Raw genomic sequence first — 24,270 nt, forward strand, 5'->3', positions numbered from 1 at the left:
ACTCCAGGTCAGGGTCTTCAAAGGAACACTGAAAGGGAAAAATAGAGATACTAAAGATGGAAGTAGAGCTGTTTCTGAAGACGTAACCAAAGGGGTCGCCATTAGGCGCCATTAACCCTCCTGAACTCCGCCTTTGTGGCCCCCCCCATCCTTTTAACTTTGATAGGTATTATATGTTAAATATAATGTTACAGGTGTCTATGAAAAATAAAACTATATTTCAGAGCCGCAAATAGGATATTTTATTTTATTTATAATATACACTGTATAATATTCTAGAAACATAGAAACATAGAAAATATGTGCAGGAGTAGGCCATTCGGCCCTTTGAGCCTGCACCGCCATTCAGTATGATCATGGCTGATCATCCAACTCAGAACCCTGTACCTGCTTTCTCTCCATACCCCCTGATCCCTTTAGCCACAAGGGCCATATCTAACTTCCTCTTAAATATAGCCAATGAACTGGCCTCAACTGTTTCCTGTGGGAGTGAATTCCTCAGATTCACCACTCTCTGTGTGAAGAAGTTCTTCCTCATCTCGGTCCTAAAAGGCTTCCCCTTTATCCTTAAACTGTGACCCCTCATTCTGGACTTCCCCAACATCGGAAACAATCTTCCTGCATCTAGCCTGTCCAATCCCTTTAGAATTTTATACGTTTCAATGAGATCCCCCCTCAATCTTCTGAATTCCAGTGAGTATAAGCCTAGTCGATCCAGTCTTTCTTCATATGAAAGTCCTGCCATCCCAGGAATCAATCTGGTGAACCTTCTTTGTACTCCCTCTGTGGCAAGAATGTCTTTCCTCAGATTAGGGGACCAAAACTGCACACAATACTCTAGGTGCGGTCTCACCAAGGCCTTGTACAACTGCAATAGAACCTCCCTGCTCGTGTACTCAAATCATTTTGCTATGAATGCCAACATACCATTTGCCTTTTTCACCGCCTGCTGTACCTGCATGCCCACCTTCAATGACTGGAGTACAATGACACCCAGGTCTCGTTGCATCTTCCCTTTTCCTAATCGGCCACCTTTCAGATAATAATCTGTTTTCCTGTTCTTGCAACCAAAGTGGATAACCTCACATTTATCCACATTAAATTGCATCTGCCATGAATTTGCCCACTCACCTAACCTATCCAAGTCACCCTGCATCCTCTTAGCATCCTCCTCACAGCTAACACCGCCGCCCAGCTTTGTGTCATTCGCAAACTTGGAGATGCTGCATTTAATTCCCTCGTCTAAATCATTAATATATATTGTAAACAACTGGGGTCCCAGCACTGAGCCTTGCGGTACCCCACTAGTCTTTGCCTGCCATTCTGAAAAGGTCCCGTTTACTCCCACTCTTTGCTTCCTGTCTGCCAACCAATTCTCTATCCACATCAATACCATACCCCCAATACTGTGTGCTTTAAGTTTGCACACTAATCTCCTGTGTGGGACCTTGTCAAAAGCCTTTTGAAAATCTGTATATACCACATCCACTGGCTCTCCCCTATCCACTCTACTAGTTACATCTTCAAAAAATTCTACAAGATTCGTCATGATTTTCCTTTCACAAATCCATGCTGACTTTGTCCGTTGATTTCACCTCTTTCCAAATGTGCTGTTATCACATCTTTGATAACCGACTCTAGCATTTTCCCCACCACCGATGTCAGACTAACCAGTCGATAATTCCCCGGTTTCTCTCTCCCTCCTTCTTTAAAAAGTGGCATTACATTAGCCACCCTCCAGTCCTCAGGAACTAATCCAGAATCTAAGGAGATTTGAAAAATTATCACTAATGCATCCACTATTTCTAGGGCTACTTCCTTAAGCACTCTGGGATGCAGACCATCTGGCCCTGACGATTTATCTGCCTTTAATCCCTTCAATTTACGTAACACCACTTCCCTGATAACCTGTATTTCCCTCAGTTCCTCCATCTCACTAGACCCTCGGTCCCTTACTATTTCCGGAAGATTATTTATGTCCTCCTTAGTGAAGACAGAACCAAAGTAGTTATTCAATTGGTCTGCCATGTCTTTGTTCCCTATGATCAATTCATCTGTTTCTGACTGTAAAGGACCTACATTTGTCTTGACCAATCTTTTTCTTTTCATGTATCTAGAAAAGCTTTTACAGTCAGTTTTTATGTTCCCTGTCAGCTTTCTCTCGTAATCTTTTTTCCCTTTCCTAATTAAGCCCTTTGTCCTTCTCTGCTGGTCTCTGAATTTCTCCCAGTCCTCAGGTGTGCCACTTTTTTTTGCTAATTTATATGTTTCTTCTTTGGACTTGATACTATCCCTAATTTCCCTTGTCAGCCACGGGTGCACTACCTTCCCTGGTTTATTCTTTTGCCAAACTGGGATGAACAATTGTTGTGGTTCATCCATGCGATCTTTAAATGCTTGCCATTGTATATCCACCGTCAACCCTTTAAGTATCATTTGACAGTCTATCTTAGCTAATTCACGTCTCATACCTTCAAAGTTATCCTTCTTTAAGTTCAGAACCTTTGTTTCTGAATTAACTATGTCACTCTCCATCTTAATGAAGAATTCCACCGTATTATGGTCACTCTTACCCAAGGGGCCTCGCAAGACAAGATTGCTAACTAACCCTTCCTCATTATTCAATACCCAATCTAGAATAGCCTGCAATTCTTCCAACCAGCACTGAAAAACTTAATTTTGTTACTTTGGGTATTTAGTGAGATCCTTGCGACTGATACAAACTAGCAAGCTTTTGAAAAACTGTATCTTGATTAAAGATAATTGAAGATCTCCTCTTTTCACAACATCAAGATGAGTCCAGGCTTTTGATAGCAGGTGAAGAGTTTGTCTAAAACCACATCCAACGAGAGAAGGGTTGGGGAATCCAATTAAAAACAACTTTGCTTTCTCCTGGAGCTGTGGAATATCACTAGTAATTCAGAAACTTTTGCTTGCTGTGTTTGGATTTTGCTTGAGCTGTTATATCACTCTGCAGCTCAATAAGACATTCTTGCAATGTGATGTCAACACCATCCACATTCACCCCAAATGGATCCACCACCCAATCTGGATCATGCATCTCCAGCAGGTCTCTGACTTGAAATTCCATATCAGACTGCGATTTTTTCAAATGAATCAAGATATACAATTAGATCGTCATCTTGCAATTCTGCTTTATGAGTGGCCAGAGAGGGAAATTGCAGCAACTTGCGACATCCAATATTTGAGCTGAAACATTTGTGATTTCCAAGAAAAGTGGCAATAATAGTCTCCCTGCATGATGTGAGATTGCAGTTTTTTTCCTTGTAACACACACAAAATGCTGGAGGAACTCAACAGGCCAGGCAGCATCTATGGAAAAAACAAGTACAGTTGATGGCTCGGGCTGATAGCATTTTGTGTTTGTTGCTTGGATTTCCAGTATCTGCAGATTTTCTCTTGTTTGTAAGTTTATTTTTTGTAAGTGTTTATTAAATTCAGTTTTTCAAATATATCTGATGGGATAAAATATGTCAGACTTTGGGGCAACAATTTGTTCTCCAAACTGCTAATCACTTAGAAAGGCTACAATACTATCCCAAAGGGCAACAAAATGAGGAAGACAATTATGTTTTGATAAACATTGTATCTCTGTAAGCATTAGTAGCCATTCAAAATCTTTGTTTTCCTCACAAAGTTTGTTGAAAAAAAGCAATTTTGAAGGGCATTTGATTTGACGAAGTTGACCGCCATTATTCCAGCAGCAAGAGTGTCATGTGACCATACATCCAATCTTTCTGCAGCCAAGTGCTGACATTGGACGATGCAGTGGATGCAAGAAACCAGCCCGGCACAGCAGTTTTTAAAATGAGCAATGAACAGGGGATTTTGTGGAAACTGTAGTGGGAGACAGTGATGCAAAGGTACACTTCATGTGTTCTTGCCTCTCTGCAGCTCAGCCATTTCTGACAGATGATCTTACTCCACCAACTGCAGCCTTTATGTTGTGTTCTATAATTTATTATAACACACGGGTCAGTAGAAGGCAAACAGACTCACCCTCCTGCTGTGTACTCGTTGACTGGCCTTGCTGCAGACAGCCCCGCCCAATCAGCAGTTCATTTGTGATACTAATAACCATTTTAATTAGATTTCCGCAACATGACCATGCCAGCCTTTTCACATCAATCCCCTTCTAGTTATCCAGAAACTTTGCTTGCTGTGTTTGGATTTTGCTTGAGCTCTTATATCACTCTGCAGCTCAATAAGACATTCTTGCAATGTGACGTCAACATCATTCACATTCCCCCCCCAAATGGATCCACCACCCGATCTGGATCATGCATCTCCAGCAGGTCTCTGACCTGAAATTCCATATCAGACTGCGATTGTTTCAAATTATCAAGATGTACAATTAGATCATCATCTTGCAATTCTAGTATACGAGTGGCTGGAGAGGGAAATTGCAGCAACTTGTGGCATCTGATATTTGAGCTGAAAAGTTTGAGATTTCCAAGAAAAGTGGCAATAATAGTCTCCCTGCTTGATGTGAGATTGCAGTTTTTTCCTTGTAAGGGTTTTGTTAGAGAGTCGCACCCGCCTGCTCACTGTATAATCAGTGATTTGTGGTTGGATGTGGAGTAGGGCTCAGCAGGGTGTAAACAGTGATTTGTGTATGGTCAAGCAAGAGCAGAGATAACAACCCCCGCCCCCCCCCCCCCCCCCCACAAACAGGCTAAGCTTTTTTGCTGCCTCATTTGCATCATCTAGCATATTTTCCATGAATCTCATTCCGGGTTTTAATTAAATTACACATATTAATTTCTTTTTCATTCATATATTTTAGTAATATTTCATTTAAACACTAAACTTTTCATGGCCCAGTTAAAATCTCCTGTGGCCCCTACAAAATCAGGCATTGTCCTGGGGGTGGGAGTGCATATGGCCCATGTTGACAACCACTGACATAGTCCACTGTGCAGTGTAAAATTTTCTTTGTGGGCTTGGAAACATTGTCCTAACCACATAATAACGATGCTGTTAACTAAGATCATGTTAGCAAATGGTACAAAGGTTTCCAGTTGTTATGTAAATTAATTTTTATTTCTTTATGTTGGCAGGGGTCGATTTGGCCAGGTTCATAAATGTGCGGAAACCTCAACAGGCCTTGAACTTGCTGCCAAAATAATAAAGGTTAAAGGACCAAAGGAGAGGGTAAATTCCATGCTTCAAATAATTTTCATTCCTGTTTATCACTTCTCTCATTCAACTTAATTGCGGAAACCTGATGCTATTTCGTGCTGTAAGTTTGGTGGATGATACAGATTCCGATTTACCTGTCTGTGCTTCATCACTTGCTTGGTTTTCCTAATTGGGCTGCTCCAACGATATTGTAGTGAACTACAGTGATTGTAATGAACTACATTATGTGAGTGTAAATCCCAGCATCACATCCACCCTACGTTGCTAATAATGTTGTTTCCTCTTGGAATACTCAGTACTATTTACAGGTCAGTTCTCTTCTTGTATCGTTTTGAAATTTTTATCATGCCCCAGCCTTATGGAGAAAGAGCACAGTCAGCGTTTCTTTCATCCAGTGTTAGGCCACTCAGCTTGCTGTCTGCTGTTCTGTATTTGGCTAGAGGTAGAAGCATAAAAGTAAATGGTGTAACCCTTCCATTTCTTTTCTCTCCCTCTCCTTGGAGAACTGCCTAGCCTCAACCTGTTGGCACAGGTGAGAGTGAATATTGACAAAGTGCAAGCCTATTACAGCCCGGCGCATTCTGGAGTTCAGAGTTTAGTTTCAGCGGCGCCTGTAAGGTGTTTGTACGTTCTTCCTGTGACTGAGTGGGTTTCCTCCAGGTGCTCTGGTTTCCTCCCACAGTCAGAAGGTGTGCCTGTTCGTAGGTTAATTGTCCTCTGATCAGGCTAGTGTTAACTAGGTGGGCTTATGAACAGTGTGACTCACTGGGCAGGAGGGTGTATCTCTAAGTATATACATAATAAATTAAAGAGCCACACAACCCTTTAGCTGGTGTTTGCCATCAGTGGCATCGTACGGCCGGGCCCACTGTTGCAGCTTTTACGGTGAATTGTGGCTGACTGATTCTTTTCCCGTGTAGTTCTTTCATTTTCAATCAGTTGCCGATTCCTGACATAATCCTCCATTTTTCTGACCAGTGCCTCAATATCCCAATTCAGCTAGGGTTCTCTAATCCTGTCAGCCTTGCCCTTCACTGTAACAGGAACATGTTGGCCTTGAACTCTGCCTATCTGACTTTTATAAACTTTCCTCTTGCCAAACATCCCTTTACCTGCTGATTGCCTCTTCCAATCAACTTTTGCAAGTTCCTGCCTGATCCCATTAAAATTAGCCTCGCCTCAGTTTAAGACTTCAACTTATGGACTAATCCTATCTTTTTCCATAATTGTTTAAAAAATAATAGAATGCCAGGACTGGTCCCAATGTGATCCCCCTACTGACACTCCACAACCTGCTTCATTTCCCAATCAGAGGTGAAGTGTTGCACACTCACTTGTAGGGCCATATTACTTGAGAAAATTTACTTGGAAATCCTGGAGGAGGCATTGAAGCTTCATTGACATCCAGGTAGGAAAATTGCTCCGTGACCACCTTGGGAGGCAGCAACACTCTCATTCCCTCTCCCTCTTCCAGCACCTTGTTCAGCTCCAAAGCTGATTTCCAAGAAGTATATCCAGAAATGCATCCATTTTTGACAGCTTGTTCCCAAGTCTTGACATTAGCAAAAAGTCCATTAGCACTTTCCAAGCCTTTCTGAAGGCTTCTGAATCTTGAAACACCCATCAAGACCACAAAGGCTTGTGTACATTTGTACCAACAAACTTGGGAAGCCGATCAGAAAAAAAACTGAAGCTAATGACCCATTTAACAACTGAACAGATGTTCAACCATGCCAGCTCAATGAGGATTTAGATAGAGCATCACCCTCTGCTAAAGTATTCTGCAAAATGTTGTATGAGATGATTTACCCTATAAATGTACATCTACATACTGAAAAATAGGCACCATTGAACCTAACATTTCTTAGAATAAGCGTCACTGTTTTAAACATCCTGTTCTTAATCTGATTTGTCTTCTGGCTTAGGAAGAAGTAAAAAATGAAATATCTGTCATGAATCAGTTAAGTCATGTCAACCTGATCCAGCTTTATGATGCCTTTGAAGCCAAGAACAACGTCACCTTGATTATGGAATAGTAAGTGGTTTTGATAGTTGCACTGAAAATTACTTTACAATTCTGACATTGTTTGTGCTTTGCACTTTGGAGTCATTCATGCCAACCTCCTCAAATTGTTTGCCATGCAAATAGAACAAAACTATTGACTTGGGGAACAACTTATCTTCTAATACCGCAATTGATAATGAATTGTTTATGAATTCATGCCTTCGCATCTGGGTGTGGGGTAGAACTCCTAGAATGGTCTGGGATGGTTGTTTCTTCACTTTACAGGAACTTAGAGTGCGCAATTTTTTTATTGCTTGAAATGCATGAAGCTTTGATACTATTTACTGTTCCACTGGTGGTAATTTGATGGGAATATGATTCAACCTTCATAGGTTGGAACTTTGCTTCATCTCCAGGGAAGGGTAAACAGTTCTTCCAATGAATCTTAGCAGAAACAATCAGAAACCTGAAGAGCTGCCCACAAAATGATTCATGTAGTTATAAAAATAAAAATGGGAGGTGGCTGGGTGTATATTTGCTAATAGTCTGTTACTAACCTTTGTGACAGAGTGAATCAAATGAGTACTAAGATTTATGGCCTAAAAATTCTACTGCAGCCTTAGAGGTGAGGTTCAACAGCTGGGGGCCTACAAATGTGTGTGCTGATCACTGATTCTTCCCTTAAAACGAGTTTATTAGGCTGGTGGCCACAGTCATAATTGAGTTTATTATGCATAATATTGGGGCCAAAATGTGAAAGGCCTGATCCTTTCAATGATCAGGTCCAGGATGGCTGTTGAATACCAATCTCTTGAGGGAGTGGTGGGATGGAGACAGGAATTTTCAGTGTTGTTGGATGATGGCAGGGTTGGAGAACTGGGATCAACATTAGGGTGGATGCGGATGGGGTTGGCGCAGTACAGGGCACCAATGATACTAATTATCAACACAAGGAAGTGTGCAGAATCTGGAAATCCTGAAAAAGTGTCTCAGCCCAATATTTCAGCCATCTATTCATTTCCATGGAAGCAGCCTGACCCGCTGAGTTCCTCCAGCATTTTATGTGTTTTACCAAGGATACTAGTAAAGAATATACTTACCTAGAACATGTTCTAGTGCAGTCCTGCACTGAAGTGACCATGTTATTGTCAGATAGGAGCACTCTGAAGACAGTATTATTCATGTTGCTCTGCTATTGCACAGGAATGATGCCTTGTGCCCCAGATATGGAAAAGATGTCAGTAGGTTAATTAAGTAAAATCTCATTACGTTTTCCGAATGAAATGAACCATCCTGGAAGTGGCAATTGGGCTCCAGCTCACTTTCAGTTCCATAGCCCTGGCCATAATGACATACTGGAGGAGAATGTTCCGGCACAAACACCTCTTCCATGTATTGAGCGCTTGACTCCCCAAGTCTTACCAACATGGATTTATATTCATGTACAGAGCTCAGTGGGCTTATTTTAATGACAAGTTTAAGCTGGGTGCCGTGTGAATACTGTGCATTATCCTCACCAGCACCCCTTCAATGATACCAGGGAGTTTATTTTAAATTGTTTTCATGATAAGGATACTTATGAATAAGATTCTACTTATGACTAAGTCCCTAGGCTGCATACCATTCAAATCTCTCAGTATTTAGTCATAGTTGCATCGGGGAGTGAAGAGCAGAACTCCATTCAGTACTCCATCGTGTGGACGTACACAAATGCTGATAGCAGAGCACTTCATACGTACCTGCAATGAACTTTTTGCATATGTTCTATCTCAGGCATCAAAACTGCCTGAAACAGTTGTCAGCATTAGGACAGAGACAGCAGCCTGAGTCAAGCCTATTCAAGAGACTTGGAGCTACAATTTCAATTGACATTTCACAACAGTACTGAAAACGTAAGATAATAATGGATGAGAAGTTAAATTAGGGCCCTATCTTCTCTCTCAGGTGTACGTAAAAGGCACACTACCACCGAGGATAAGAATAAATAGCTAAAGTCTGAACCTTAATATATAGTTACTAATCTGGAATTAAACTTGTCATTAGTACCAATAACTAAAGTGCATTAAGTCCTACCGGAAGGAAATTTACCATCCTACCCCATTCTGCGCTATACGTGACTCCAGGTCTAACAGCGTGGCTGAATCTTGTCCAAGCAAGGCACACAGTTCGAAGAGCAGTTAGATACAGGTGATAAATTCTGTCAGCATCCAAGAAGTTAAATTAAGAAGTTCTCAAGAAAATCATTAGGAAAGGGGGATGGAAAACTGGTGTGAGTGTTTTACAACCACAACTCAAGACTAAATTCTAACAGCAAAACTCTAAATAATTTGGCTTTTATTTCAAAATTCTGTTTTCTTTGCAATATATCTGTTTAATTGAAAGTGCTGTTAATTTAACTTACATTATATTGATTGTAGTGTTGGAGGTGGGGAACTGTTTGATCGAATCATTGATGAAAACTATAAGCTCACGGAACTGGACACCATCATCTTTGTGAAGCAGATCTGTGAAGGTATCCAATACGTACATCAACAGTATGTGCTGCATTTAGACCTGAAGGTACATTTTTTAAATTACATCTCTCTATTTAGCAAAAAAATATTGAAATTAAAGAAATCAATAATCTCTTTGTGGTTCATGATTATCAAACTTGCATTTTTATTTTCAGTTTTTGATCTTTGGCTGTAATCTGGTTAGGGTTTATTGGTAATCAACAGTAATTTTACTAACCTAAACAAAGTGTAACTTTATAAAAGTTCTCTTCAGCCATCAAGTTTGAGATGTAATAATGAGATTGTTGGTCACTGCAGGCCTCTAAAGAGACACAGATCCTTGGAAGTAGGGTGAATAGTTGCTTGACAGGTAGTGGAATGGTGGAGATGAAGCCAACAATTACAAAGGATAAAATAACCATTAAATATATAAGTATTTAAAAAAATTGAATTAAAGTTCTTGTGAAACATTGGAATACATTTTGATCATTTTAATTTTGCTAGTCTTATGATTTATGGGCACTTTAAGGATGGACTGGACTGAGGCACTTACACGTACCAGAAGATGTGACTTTACAAAAATACCTTTCTTTTGTCTACAGCCAGAGAATATTTTGTGTGTAAACACCACAGGAAATCAAATCAAGATTATTGACTTTGGTCTGGCCAGAAGGTAAAGCTAACTTATATTCATTATAAATTATTTGATTTCAAGCATTCTAAATTAAAACGATTGTGATAAAGCCCTGTTCATTGGTAAATAATAAAGTGTATTTTAAAATAAAGTACAATTCTAGATTTTGCAAAGACCTGTGTAGTTTATATGTGTACGTATTGGCAAATCTAGAAATGACCACCAGCTTCTGACATTTAATGAATATTGGTATCAGTGCTTCTGTTTATAGAAGCAAAATTAGGCTAATTTCCTGGTCATTGCCGCCATCTAGAGGCTATAACTGGAAATAGTGCAAAAATGCAGGACTGAGGTCGAATTCTGCTTTGGAAGTGGAACCCTCTCAGTGTGCCTACAGATAAACACCAGGGGCAGAAAGGAAAATTAAGATATCCAGAGAGATGTCCAACAATTAGGAGTATTTTAAATTTTACTATCCTTAAACTTTCTACTGGATATGTTTTGTTGTTTATACATACATCCTGGCCTTCAGTTGGAACTCCCACTGGCAATAAATTTAAGTACAGTTTTCTTTTATTAGTGTTCCAAATTTTCTTCTGGCTTTGGGAAGATTAAGCACCCATTGAAGCACTTCCTGTATTGTTGGTCTGTAGTGGGGAAAGTCCCTTATACACAGGGTGACATAACAGAAAGAAAATCTGCACATCTGACTGAACTGGAATGTTTCAGGCGCATAAATCAGTGTCTAGAGGTAGGGTTCTTAGGTTATGATTATCCATGGAAACGTATTTGGCAACTATTTTAGAATTTGTAAGCAAACAATAACACAAACTATAAATTATGTATTCATACAGTCGGAAATCTTGAGCAGCACACACAAAATGCTGGAGGAACTCAGTAGGTCAGGTATTATCTACGCAGGGTAATAGACAGTTGACGTTTCAGGTTGAGACTCGTAATCAAGACTGGAAACAAAGGAAACATACCACCCCACAAGCCTCTGCATCCAGCACAACATGACTTCCACTGTCTACAATGGGATCCTACCACTGAACAACACACCTTTCCCTCCCTCCACCTTCCGCTGGGGATTGCTCTCTATGTGACTCACATGTCCACTTGACCCTCCCCACTGGCACTTACCCCTGCAACGGGAACAGATGCTATATCTGTCCCTAAGACTCCTCCTTCACCAGCATTCAGGGCACCAGACAGTCCTTCGTGGTGAGGCAACACTTCACCTGCAAGTCAGAATGGTACTCCCAGTGCAACCTGCTCTGTATCGGTGAGACATGACTTAGATTGGGGGGGGGGGGGGAGAACCACTTTGGCAAGGACCTCCATCCTGTCTGCTGCAAAAGGTGGGATTTCCCAGAGGCCAACTATTTCAATTTAACTTCCCGTTTCCATTCTGACATGTGCTCCTCTACTGCAATGATGAGGAGTTCAAGTTGGAGGAGTTACACCTCATATCCCATCTGGATAGCCTCCAACCTGATGGCATGAACATTGATTACTCTGACTTCCAGTAATTTCTAACTCATTCCCTCTTCTTTCTTCTCCATTCCCATTCTGGATCCTCTCTCACCCCATCTCTTCTCCTCACCTGCCCAACATGTCCCTCTGATGACCCTCCTCCTTCCCTTTCTCCTATGGTCTACTCTTCTCTCCTATCAGATTCCCCCTTCACTAAACCCTTTACCTTTTCCACCTATCACCTCCCAGCTTTTTACTTCATCTCCCCTCCACCGTCCACCAACCTTCCCACTCACCCTGATTTCACCTGCCTGCTTGTACTCCTTCCTCTCCCCTCACCCACCTCCGCATTCTTATTCTGGCTTCTCCTCCCTTCCTTTTCAGTCCTGGTGAAGGGTCTTGATCAGGGATGTCGACTGCTTTTCCCTCTTCATAGATGCTGCCTCTCCTCCTGAGTTCCTCCAGCACTTTGTGCGTGTGGGTATAAATTATGTGAAAACACAACTGTAAGGTTGCTGTGAAGGTAATTATATTTATCAATCTGAAATACACGGTAAAAAGAAACTAAAATTTTGCCCCTTTAAATTCAGAGGTATTATTCAGTAGCAAGGAATTGAACCCTTAACCCAAGTTATCGCGCGCCATTAACAAATACAATAGCAGCTGTTTCAGGATTTGTTGCAGATGATGCAGTAGAAAAAGTGCAAACCAAGACTGTGACTATTTTAACATCTTTTACATCTGTAATACACTGATTAACTGAATTAGATATTCTTATGATACGGACCCAGCTGTAATGATATTTTTTATGCCAACAGCTAAATTCTCATGTAAATGACACAACAAAGGGAAAGCCTTGGTGTGGATTCTTCCAAAACAATTTCAAATTCAATCTGAGAGCACGTTCCAGCAATGCTCACTGTCCACTTTACTTGCCTTGTTTATTATGCTAAGTTGCAGAATATATTATGTCTATACTGGAGCACTTCTCTGCTTTCTCTAACTCCACTCCTTTACTGCACTGCTCAACTGTTTAAGGAAAGTTACAGCATTAAGAGAAATTTAAAAATGTGGAACAGATCTAACCTCTTACTATAGAAAAAGTGGATAGCCAGAGACTTTTTCCCAGCGCAGAAATGGCTAACAAAAGGTTGATAATTTTATGATGATTGCAGTATAGGGGGGATGTCAGGGGTAAGGTCTTTATACAGAGAGTGGCAGGTGCTCGGAATGCCTCTCAGTGGTGGCAGAGGCAGGTACATTAGGGACATGTAACAAACTCTTAGATAAGCACATGCTTGATACAAAATTGAAGGGTTATGTAGGAGGGAAGGGTTAGATTGATTTTAGAATTGATTAAAAGGTCATCATAATATCCAGGGCCGAAGGGCTTGTACTATGCTCTAGTGTTCTATATTTTATGCTCTATGTTCTTAACTGAAGACAAATTGTTTCTTTCTTCAGGTATAAGCCAAGAGAAAAACTAAAAATTAATTTTGGTACCCCGGAATTCCTTGCCCCAGAAGTGGTGAATTACGATTATGTTTCATTCTCCACTGATATGTGGAGTGTGGGAGTTATCACCTATATGTTGTGAGTATCAAATACATCGTAAGTTACCTTCTATCCTAGGTGGAGCATGTGAAGGAGTGACTTAAAATTAAAATGAATGAGAGTCAATTTTATACAGGAGTAGGGAAAGAACTATATTATGTGGGTTGTCAGGATGGTCACATTCTTGCTATTGGCCTGCATTTTTTAATAAGGGTGAAAGAATGGCACTGGTTGCTGATGTTAAACAAAACTATCTGTGAATGTGGCATGAATTTTCCCTGTCCTGATATTGGTTGGTCAGAAATGAAATAATGGGGTCCCTGATATCCAGTATCAACAACGCTATCAAACTGGCTGAGCAGCAAAAACAATGGAGAAGGCTCAAAGTCCACAAACTGGGAGATAGAAACTTTTTTTAATCTAATGCTTTTAACATGTTGCAGACCACAAAACTAGTTGGAACATATGTATAAGATTGAGAAGGGAGTCGAAATAGCAAAATAACATCTCAATAAATAAAATGTAATATTTGTTATTCATTTGAAGATCCAAAGAATTTTGAAATTGTGTGTTTGAAGTGAACTATAGACATAAAAGTAACATATGATTGGGAGTTTACTGGGTTTGGCTCGCATGCCAGCACCTTGACAATGCACAGCAATCAAAGGATATTTGCAGTTTAGTTTGTAAAATTTTAAAGTTTGTATAATTTTTGACATTGATTTTGGCGATTATACAAGGGAATACCCAAAGCAATGGACCAGGTGTTATTGATAGCCTCAAAAGGGTTTCTGTGCCAACCTATTCATGAGCATTCTCAGGAATTTGCTGTCAGTTTGATGAAAAATGTTGACAATATCCCTATCATTACAATGGTGATATCTGAATCAATATAACCTCTAGCTCTCTGTTTTTGGCTAACAGACAAATAACATCAGGAATACTAATTGAGCAAAGTCTTTGTTTTGTAAGACCTGTACCAAAAGCCTCATGATTGATTAGCTCTCTGATTTGCGTTATTCAGAAGCAGGGGAAACGAATGCGCTTGTGCACAGAGACCCATCTTATTTGATGTCTATATCCATGTTAGATAACATCATAAGGAGCCCAGTTGCTGTCTGCCCAGATATTTCTGAAGAACGGAAGTCTCCTTCCCCCTAAGTCGATAAGTCAATGTATTCAATTTACTGTTTATTCAAGATTAAACTTCAATCAAACAACATCAACAATTGGTAGAGTAGGGTACAAAAATATTGATTGGCATTGTCTTGACACTCAATCTTCCCTCCATGCTAAATATTCCCCTCCCCCCCTCCACCACCAATGTACCATAGCAACAGTATCAACTGCAAAGTGCACTGCTTCAGTCTTCCAAGGCTTGTTCAACAGTACCTTCCAAGCTAACAACCTCTGTCTGTAGAAGGGGATGGACAGTGGTTCCATAAGAAAGCCACTATTTGCAACTCATCGAGTCATACATCATGTAGATAGGCCTTTCATGCCAACAAGGGTGCCCATCCGAACTAGTCTCATTTGCCAGTGTTTCACCTTAACCATCTGAAGCCCTCCTATGTTTGAAGTGCCAGTATTTTTCATACTCTACCCTGATTTAGATATACATTACCATATCTTTGTTGATACTGGGTCAACTTTGTTGTGTATTTACTATGTCAGTAATATTGAAAATATATAGTTTGATTAAGTATTCTTTGTCATTTACATAATTGATCATGATTTATAAATAAAAGTACAAGAATGGCACACTGTATGTCATCACACCACCACGTCATAAGTGCACACCTCACTAAAGTAAAAGCGAAGTAGACACTGTTTTCCCAACATGTTTTTCATTTGATTTGTTTTATGTTTTAGAGTTACACAACATATTAGCGGTGAGGAGTAAGATTCAAAATGAACCACAGGTCTAAACCTGTTGAACCGTAGAATGCATTTCTTTACAAGAGGAGGGAGACAGTCAAGTTAAAAAAAAATCAGGATAACATTCAGAGGTTCATAAACAGTGAGGATATGATAATGATAATAAATTAAAAAACAGAAATGGCTGACTATGTTGGAAAGATAGATGCATTTATTTGCATAATGCATAACTGGAATATAAATACTGAGCTAATTGAGCAGTATTTTGAAGCAAATGAAATAGCCAGTGCAAGGCAGATGCCAGTTTTGCTGAGTTTAGTAGGTGAAAAAGCCTTGAAGTTTAACTGCTCTTACTAAGCCAGATGAAATGAGTTTTGCTAATATCATGAGAGTAATATTTAGAACAGAAACCATTGTTGATTGCAGAACACTTTAGGTTTCACAAGCAGAATCTAAAGGAAGGGGAGGCCATTTCATCTTACATGGCTGAATTGAAGAGATTGAGCATTGTCATTTCAGTAATGGGTTTAATGATGTAATCAATTTAGTTGGTGGGAACTTACAAGAAAGCATTCAAAAATGGGTCCTAACTGAAGCACAGTCCACATTTATAAGTGCAGTTGAAATCATTATTAATGGAAACAGCATCCAGAGATGCAACTGATTTGTAGTCAGGAATGAAAGTGGGCATGAACAAAATTGCAATGTCTAAACCAAAACCTGACTGGCTGAACAAATTGTGCTCAGGGCTCACATACGCCAGACCAATGCAGGTTTAAAGATGAAGCTTGCAAAGTAGAATACATACAAAGCCCATGTCGGGCAGACAAAAATTAAACTGGGAAGAGAAAAAGATAAAAAGTCAAGTTGTAGTTTCAAAAGAGTGCTAATCTGCATGCTGTTGATGAAAAATCTGATACTGATGAGAGTGACACAGGACTGAGTAGCCTTGAGATTTACAATGTGAAAACTAACTGGAGACAAGCAACATGGCTTACACCAGAAGTGAACAGCAAATTAATTAAAATGGAATGGGACACTGCCTCAGCTGATTCAGTCATTCTACAAAATGACTTTGAATGACATTTTAAATATACTGAACTGAAGCCTGCAGATATCCAACTGAAAACTTACGCTGCAGAAGATAACTCCTGTGGGAATGACGTTTGTTACAGTGAAATACAGTAACCAACATGCCAAATTGGGCTTGTATGTGGTAATAACAGGTGGGCCAGCACTATGGGGGGGGGGGGGTGAGTGACCGAGACAATGACAAATTGATTGGAGAGCAATCCACCATCTGCATACCACAAGCCTTGAAGTAGAGTCAGCTGAAAGCAAGTTAAGAGAGGTAATGGATGATGCTACAGCAGTGTTCAAGGATGGTACTGGAAAACTCAAACATATCAAGGGGAAAATAGTGTTAAGTGAAAATGCCACACCAAAGTTTTTCCAATTCCCATCCAGTTCTTTATACCATGATAAAGTAGCCAGTGAACTAGATCACATGGAGGTAGAATGAATTCTTTCTAAGGTTGAGTAGAGTTCATAGTTAATGCCAGTGGCTCCAGTAGCCAACAACGATGGGTCTGCCAGGATCTGTGGTGATTTTAAGTTCACCATCAACCCAGTGCTAAAAGTAGATCAATATCCTCTACGCAAGAGAGAGGATATCTTTGCAAACTTCTCTGGAGGGAAACACTTTGGCAAAGCATACTAAGCTGTGATCTACCCGCAGATGGAGATGGAAGAAGAGTCTAAAGTGTCCCTCACAATAAACACAAAAGACTTTATCACTTATATGCTTATTTTTGGAGTAGCATTTGTACCTGCACTCTGGCAGAAAGCTATGGACCAGGTGTTGAAAGGCTGTCTAGGCACTTGGTGCTACCTAGCAGACATCATTGTTATCAGTAAGGATGACAAGGAACATCTCCGAAATCTCAAGATAGTGTTAAAAAGATTAGAAGATGATGGGCTCAGATGCAACAAGTGTGGATTATTTAAACCAAGCATTGCTTACTGTGGTCATACTATTGACAAATGAGGTTTACACAAATGTGCTGAGAAAATTTCTTGATAACAGTGGATGCAGCTACAAAATGGCCAGAAATGTTCCCAATGGCCCCCCACTCCCCACTACAGCCTTGCACAGTTGATGTTTTGAAAAGCCTCTTCTTAAGGACTGCTGTTCCAGTACACTTAGTTAGTGACAATGAACCACTGTTTGTTGTGGAACAGTTTCAGTCATTCCTGAAAATGAATGGAATTAAGAGGTATTATATCTGCACCATACAACCAAGCTACAAATGGCTTGGCAGAAAGGTTTATCCAGCGTCTCAGGAACACGCTACGAGCAACGTCAGCAGAACGCACTACACTGACACCGAATCAGACTCTCGCCAATTTCCTCCTTTCATATCGCAATGCAGCACATTCCACAACCAACAATGCAACTGCTATGTGGTTCCTGGGACGTCCCTTGTGCTCACACTTGGATCTCCCCAAATTCAAACTTAGAAGGAGCATGCAGCACAAAGAGCTGAGCCAAGTCGAGGGCTTCTCGAGCATGGAGGTTTGGTGTTTCACTCCTGGGCAAGTAGTCTTGGCGAAGGACTGCAGAGGTGATCAAAAATGGGTTCATGGGTGTCCAGAGCTGTCGGAACCACTTCCTGCAGACCCAGAGTCAACTCCTGTAACCACCACAGAGCAGGCCCCAGTAACAGAGACTGTTTCACAGCCTCAAGTCTCATCTGCCAAGGAGAGTGACCACTCCCACCTCCCCTTGTCAAGACATTATCCCACAAGGGTAAGAAGTCCTCCATACAGTGATTAAATCTTTAGGCCTGAATGGGACAATTTCAAATTTACTATGCTGTGGATGGCTATATAGTAGTTATATAGTATACTGTGTGTATAAGATGACTGGAGAGCAAAATGTTACATATTTGAGTTAGCATGTACTCTATATTAATTTGGAGTTTAGAGCTAAACTGAGAGGAATGTTGTGTATTTAATATTTCAGTAGTATTGTATATCATTTGATTAAGCATTAGGAAGAGAGAGAGAGAGCCTGTGGTATGTCAAATTACTGGGTGAATGAGTAGTTTTTGGGGTACTGCTAGACTGCACGCTTGAGTGCTCAGTGGAGAGTGCTGGTGGTTGGGGGTGGTGGGGGGGGTAGTTTCCTTGCTGCTGCTTGTGTGTGGGAGGGGAATTTGGGGGGGCATCTTTGGGATTCTAACTTCTTAACTGTCATTCATTCTTTGGGGCATTCCTCTGTTTTTGTGGATGTCTGTGAAGAAAAAGAATTTTGGGATGTATATTGTATCCATTTCTCCGACATTAAATGTAACCTATTGAAACCTTTGCTTTGTTTAACTAATTAATTTAGTGTTATATATAAAAGTATGTGAATGGCATACCACATCATAAGTACGCACCTCACTAAAAATAAAAATGTAACATACTTGTTCTCTTGGATTCCCATGTTTTTCATTTAATTATTTTCTGGAGTTCAAAACATAATAAACTTCACCACAGAGACTGTAGCAGTTGAAGAAAGAGGTCCATATTGACCTTCCCAAGCACAATTAAGGATGAATAATAAGAGTAAGATCCCTGGTCATTCTATCACCGGAAACGGAATCTATAATCGCAACAATTGTGCATGCCGCATTTATGTACTGACAACAGTATAAGAAAAGAATTCTCCTTGTGAAACATAAATACCTTTATAAATGGATGAAACAACCATCTATTTATTAAAGTATTTGTAAGTAAGGGCCTCCTATTCTGTTCACTTTATACTGGTTGAGTACCCCTTATCCAGAATTTCCAAAATCCAAAACTTTTTTGAGTGCTGACTTGAAATCATAAATGGAATATTCCACACAGCACTGAAGTTCCCACATGAATCTTGGGAACATCACAAAGTTCTCTGGTGCTGCATGGGTCACTGTACTTCACAGACAGTTCTGAGAAGTGATCTCATATATGTAATGAACAGACTTAATGAGAAGTAGAAAAATGCTGCATAAAGTGAAAAATAAAGATCTTGATTGTGTATTGAAAGAGTGGATTGGTCAGCGTTGGAGTGAACATTTGCTGCTTAATGATATGCTAATCATGAAATGAGTGAAGATCTATCATGGTGAACTGAAAATGGAAGGTACTTGTGAATATTCAGCAGGCTGGTTGCAGAAATTTCAGAAGTGACACGGCATTAAATTTTTAAAGGTAAAGCATCTGATCACGAAGCAGCAGAGAGATTCATTGAGTTTGCAAAAATTGTTGCTGATGAAAATCTAACATCAGAACAAGTCACAATGCTGATTATTTTTATATCTTACATAAAACCTAAAAAGAAGTAAAATACGAATACAGTATACTGTCTTTTAATCTAAATACGACATCATAGGTGGAGAATGAAAGCCTGCCATTGTTTGTTGGTGTTCAACTGCTGAGCTGCTTTTGTTAACCTGCACACATATTTTCAGAATATTAATGGTATGTAATAATTTTTACTGTTGACATATATGTTATGAACAAGCGTAAGAGAAAGACTCCTAACCACTAGCAGAGAAATTCAGAGTCGGAAATGAGGACGAACCCAAACTATCTCATTAACTATTCTAAAACCTGAAAAAATCCTAAATCTGAAACATTTCTGGCTCTAAGCATTTTCGATAAGGTGTATTCAAACTATACTAATGATCGTGTGGCTAAGCACAGCCCATTACTGAACTTAAGTTTGCAGATGACACCCCTGTTGTTGGCTGAATCCAAGGTAGTAAAGAATCAACATGTGGGAGGGTGATTGAAAATCTCGCTTAGTTGTGCCGTAACATCCTCTTACACAATGTCTGCAAAATCAAAGAGCTGGTTATTGACTATGGAACGAAGAAGCTGGAGGCCCATGAGTAAGTTCTCATTAGAGGATCAAAGGTGGAGAGGGTCAGTAGCTTTAAATTTCCTGGCATCAATATATCAGAGGATCTTCCTGACCTTTCCTAGGATTGGCACATACTGTAGGTGTCATCACAAAGAAGGCACAGTAGTACCTCTACTTTCTTAGAAGCTGGTATTGATTTGGCATGCCGCTAACAACTTTGACAACCTTCTGCAGATGCTTAGTGAAGAGTATCCTAACTGGCTGTATCATGGCCTAGTATGGTAACTCTAATGTTCAAGAAGGGAAAAAGAAGGTGCGGATACAGCCCAGTCCTTTAGAGGCAAAGCTCTCCTCACCATTGAGTACATTTACATGGAACACTGCCACAAAAAGCAGCATCCATTATCAAGGATGCCACCATCGTGGCCATGCTGTCTTGCTACTACCATCATACAGCAGGTACCAAAGCCTTAGCCCCACCTCACCAGGTTCAGGGACAGTTAATATGCTACAACCATCAGGCTCCTGAACTACCATGGATTTCTTCATTCACCATTACCACTTTCAAGGGCTCGTGGCCTCAGTGTTATTTTTATTTGCACAGTTTGTCTTTTGCACATGGTTGTTTATCAGTCTATGTCTCTGTGCATATATAGTTTTTTGTAAAGTTCGATTGCATTTTTTCCTGTAAATGCATGCAAAAAAATGCCTCCAGGCAGTATATGGCAACATACAGTATATGTGCTTTGATAATGAATTTAATTTGAACTTCACTAAGATAGCCACTGATGTTATTAGCTTTGCAACAAAACTGTGGGTTTGTTACTCCGCTGTTTCTGTTAAATAATTGCCTTGTTTTTGGATTGTCTATGTCTTACATAAAATGTGAGATTATACAAAAGTAGCACCAAATACAGCCAGAAATGCAGCACCTCTTTAGCCATTCTTCATTCAAATAAAACCGGCTTTGTCCATTAATAACAGTTCACCTGCTGTTCACTTGGGCAATGCTATTGCAAGCACGTACTCTTGTTGAAGAATTCACAGATCTTCCAAGGATGTTTCCTTGCAGGGCCTGTATGTTGTGGGGAATAGGCTCCCACAATATGGTATGTCAACGATTGTGCAAGTGGCCTTGTTTGTCTTCTCCAGGAGGAAAGAGGATAAAATGGGGAGAAGAAGAAAAAGTAGATTTATATTTGAGTAAGGTTTGTCAGGATTGGGGTATGCTGTGAGCAATGTAGATTATTTTAGCCCTTAGCTGTCTACTGTTAACAAGCTCCTGAGTTTCCTAAGCACTGAATGTATTATGCAGAAAACATGGGATCGGAAAAGGCTTTCTACTCTATTAAGTCATTCCTTTCAGAGACATACTTTTAGCAGTAGTTACTGTTCCATTACAGTGGGTGATGATGGATGTTTGCTTTTCCAGGCTGAGTGGCTTATCCCCTTTCCTGGGTGATCATGACACTGAAACCATGAACAATGTTATCAATGCAAACTGGGAATTTGATGACGAAGGATTTGAAAATGTTTCCGAGGAAGCAAAAGAATTTGTTTCAAACCTTCTAGTGAAAGAAAAATGGTAAGACATATAAAACATAATTTTCTTTGCAGTGATTCTTCTTTTTGTAACATTTATGAAGGCCTAAATTTTAATTAGTCTTGTGCCAATACTGACATGCTTTAGTCTATAGTAGTTCTTCAGCTTCCATGGGCAAATTTCTTTCATTTCCTACATCTGCAGGTTTCCTGTGCACATGTGGTTCAAAAAATGAGTTATTAAATAAACAAAATCTACTAAAGAAAATAGAAGAACGCCTGGGAGCAAAGAAAATTTTGTCATTTGGTCTTTGGGAATGATCTGAAGAATTATTCTTTCCTATAAATGATGGTGAGAAGAAAACGACAGAAAGTTGTGGAAACTTGATAACTAACAAAAGTCTTCTGATAGGTATTGAGGAGAAATCCTTTGGTAGAAGCTAGGGATTTATGCACAAGACAAAAAAAGAACGATGTCCTTTTCCCACTTTGTTTCTATTACAATGGAACCAGTAAGCCCTCCCCCACTTTAGAAAATATATCTGACAGACATTTAATTTTGCAAATTTCAGTATTCCACTCTTCTACAAAGTGTTTATTATAGAACTTTTCAGAATTACAAAACCTTAAAGGGATAGACATCAAAATTACTTAGCTTCGCTTCATTGAGTCCCCAGTTTTGAAAGCTGTCAATATTTCAGGTAGACTTTGAAGAGAGCCTTACTAAAAATTGCACATATGAGTCCTCTCATGGACACTGCCATTAATGGTGTTCTTGAGAATGGAAGGCACCCTCCATTTCCCAAGTTAGTGAGAGCATTAACAATAAATAACTTGCCGATTCTCCTGATACAGTGCTATGAGTAAACCATGGGCCTTTGCTATTCCCTTCCATCTCAGCCATGAGATCATCAATACTATCTCCCACTGTTGAACTTACTTGAGCATCAACAGCCTTTTCTTGGTGCTAATGAGTGGATCTGTGAGGGATCTTTACTCCTAAAATGAATAACAGCTAATCAATAGCACCCAGTTGAGGACTGGTATTTAAAATCTTACCTATGCTCAAACCCAGCATTGTCAGGTGCATTTGCAGGAAATTAAATTGTGCCTCTGGTCATTCTATAATTAACAGTCCAGAGAATTTTCTGGATTCACGATTCAAAGATTTAAAAAAATATGTATCGGTCTTCCTGCTCTCAAGATTCAAAGTTGGGCATATTGGTTGATTGTGGTTGACACAGAATACTTTACTACATGTTTAATATCAACCATAATTAAAAGGTAGTGTGCTCTTGTGAAATATTAGAACAGATGCTCAGAGTTTGTTTAAAAACCATAATGTAAAAATGCACATCAGTTTATAATAGCAGTACCCACCTATTTTGAAAAAAGGCACAATGATCTGGCAACGTATTATGGCTTCAGAATATGTTGCACGTACTTACTGGTTTCGAGTTTACGGTAAACTGTGTTTATATGGATTCATGCTATTGTGAAGAAACTTTCAAGGATTGCTTTGAAGGCTCTCAGATTTTGCACAATTTTACATCATTCATAGCTAGTCCTATTAAAGAAATATTTGACTGCAGCACCTACCATCAAACCCACAATATTTAGACCTGATTCTAAGTTTTATGATTAGCTATACCTTCAAGCAGGAATCCTTAAACAGAGGACAGATTCAATTTTCCAATCCACCTTGTCTGTAAAAAGGAGCTTTTTAACTGAAAGCTGAACTTTCCATCTAAAGATGAATCATCTGAACTCTGTGTGGGGCGGTTTGTTAGTGAGCAGTTAGCATAATGGTAGTGCCAGCTCTAAGATCAGGGTTCAGATCCTGCAGTTGTCTGTAAGGAGTTTGTATACTCTCCCTGTGGGCTTCCTCCAGGCGCTCCAGTCTCTTCCCACATCCCTAAGATGTACGAGTTAGGGTTAGTAGGTTGTGGGCATGCTACATTGGTGCTGGAAGCATGGTGGAACTTCTGGGCTGCCCACAACACATTCTTGATTCAAATACACATTTTGTTGTATGTTTCAATGTATATGCCCTGCCATATCCAGCTCAAACCACGTCATCAAGTTCATTGATGAAACAACAGTGGTTGGCCTCCTTGGCAACAATGATAATTGAGATAAGAGAGACTTTGACTAACGTCAAGGAAGGAAGTACAGGGACATCAGGACTGGGACTGCTGGAGTGGGGAACAGCTTCCACATTGCCAGCCCCCAGTGAGTCTAATGACTATCCTGCCACCACCAAGGTCTTGTCACTAGGACGGTGAGCTGTTTATTGTGTAACAGACACAAAATGCTGGAGGAACTCAACAGGCCAGCCAGCATCTATGGAAAAAAGTACAGTTGACGTTTCGGACCAAAAACCTTCGTTGACTGTGCTCTTTTCCTAGATGCTGCCTGGCCTGCTGAGTTTCCTCCAGCGTTTTGTGGGTGTTGCTCGGATTTCCAGCATCTGCAGATTTTCTCTTGTTTGTGAGCTGTTTGTTTACCTGTGCTGCACACTTCACATGCATTTTAGATTATATTTTATGAACTTATTTATGGTGATATTTTGTTTTATCTACTGTGTGTGATATATGTATTGTGGGTGTACCGTGGTCTGGAGGAACTTTGT

The 24,270-nt window shown here is 40.0% G+C and overlaps 1 protein-coding gene across 1 annotated transcript in view; it reads left to right on the plus strand.

The window, feature by feature from the left end:
- Window positions 1-24,270, plus strand: part of mylk3 (myosin light chain kinase 3) — a 47,898-nt gene that overhangs the window by 14,902 nt on the left and 8,726 nt on the right. Inside the window, exons 6-11 of the mRNA XM_059993479.1 lie at window positions 5,082-5,175; window positions 7,089-7,198; window positions 9,586-9,727; window positions 10,263-10,333; window positions 13,235-13,363; window positions 21,529-21,681. Coding sequence (XP_059849462.1) covers window positions 5,082-5,175; window positions 7,089-7,198; window positions 9,586-9,727; window positions 10,263-10,333; window positions 13,235-13,363; window positions 21,529-21,681 — 699 coding nt within the window. The remainder of the gene's footprint in view (window positions 1-5,081; window positions 5,176-7,088; window positions 7,199-9,585; window positions 9,728-10,262; window positions 10,334-13,234; window positions 13,364-21,528; window positions 21,682-24,270) is intronic.

The sequence above is a fragment of the Hypanus sabinus genome, chromosome 17, assembly GCF_030144855.1.
Source record: "Hypanus sabinus isolate sHypSab1 chromosome 17, sHypSab1.hap1, whole genome shotgun sequence".
NCBI classification, from domain to species: domain Eukaryota; kingdom Metazoa; phylum Chordata; class Chondrichthyes; order Myliobatiformes; family Dasyatidae; genus Hypanus; species Hypanus sabinus.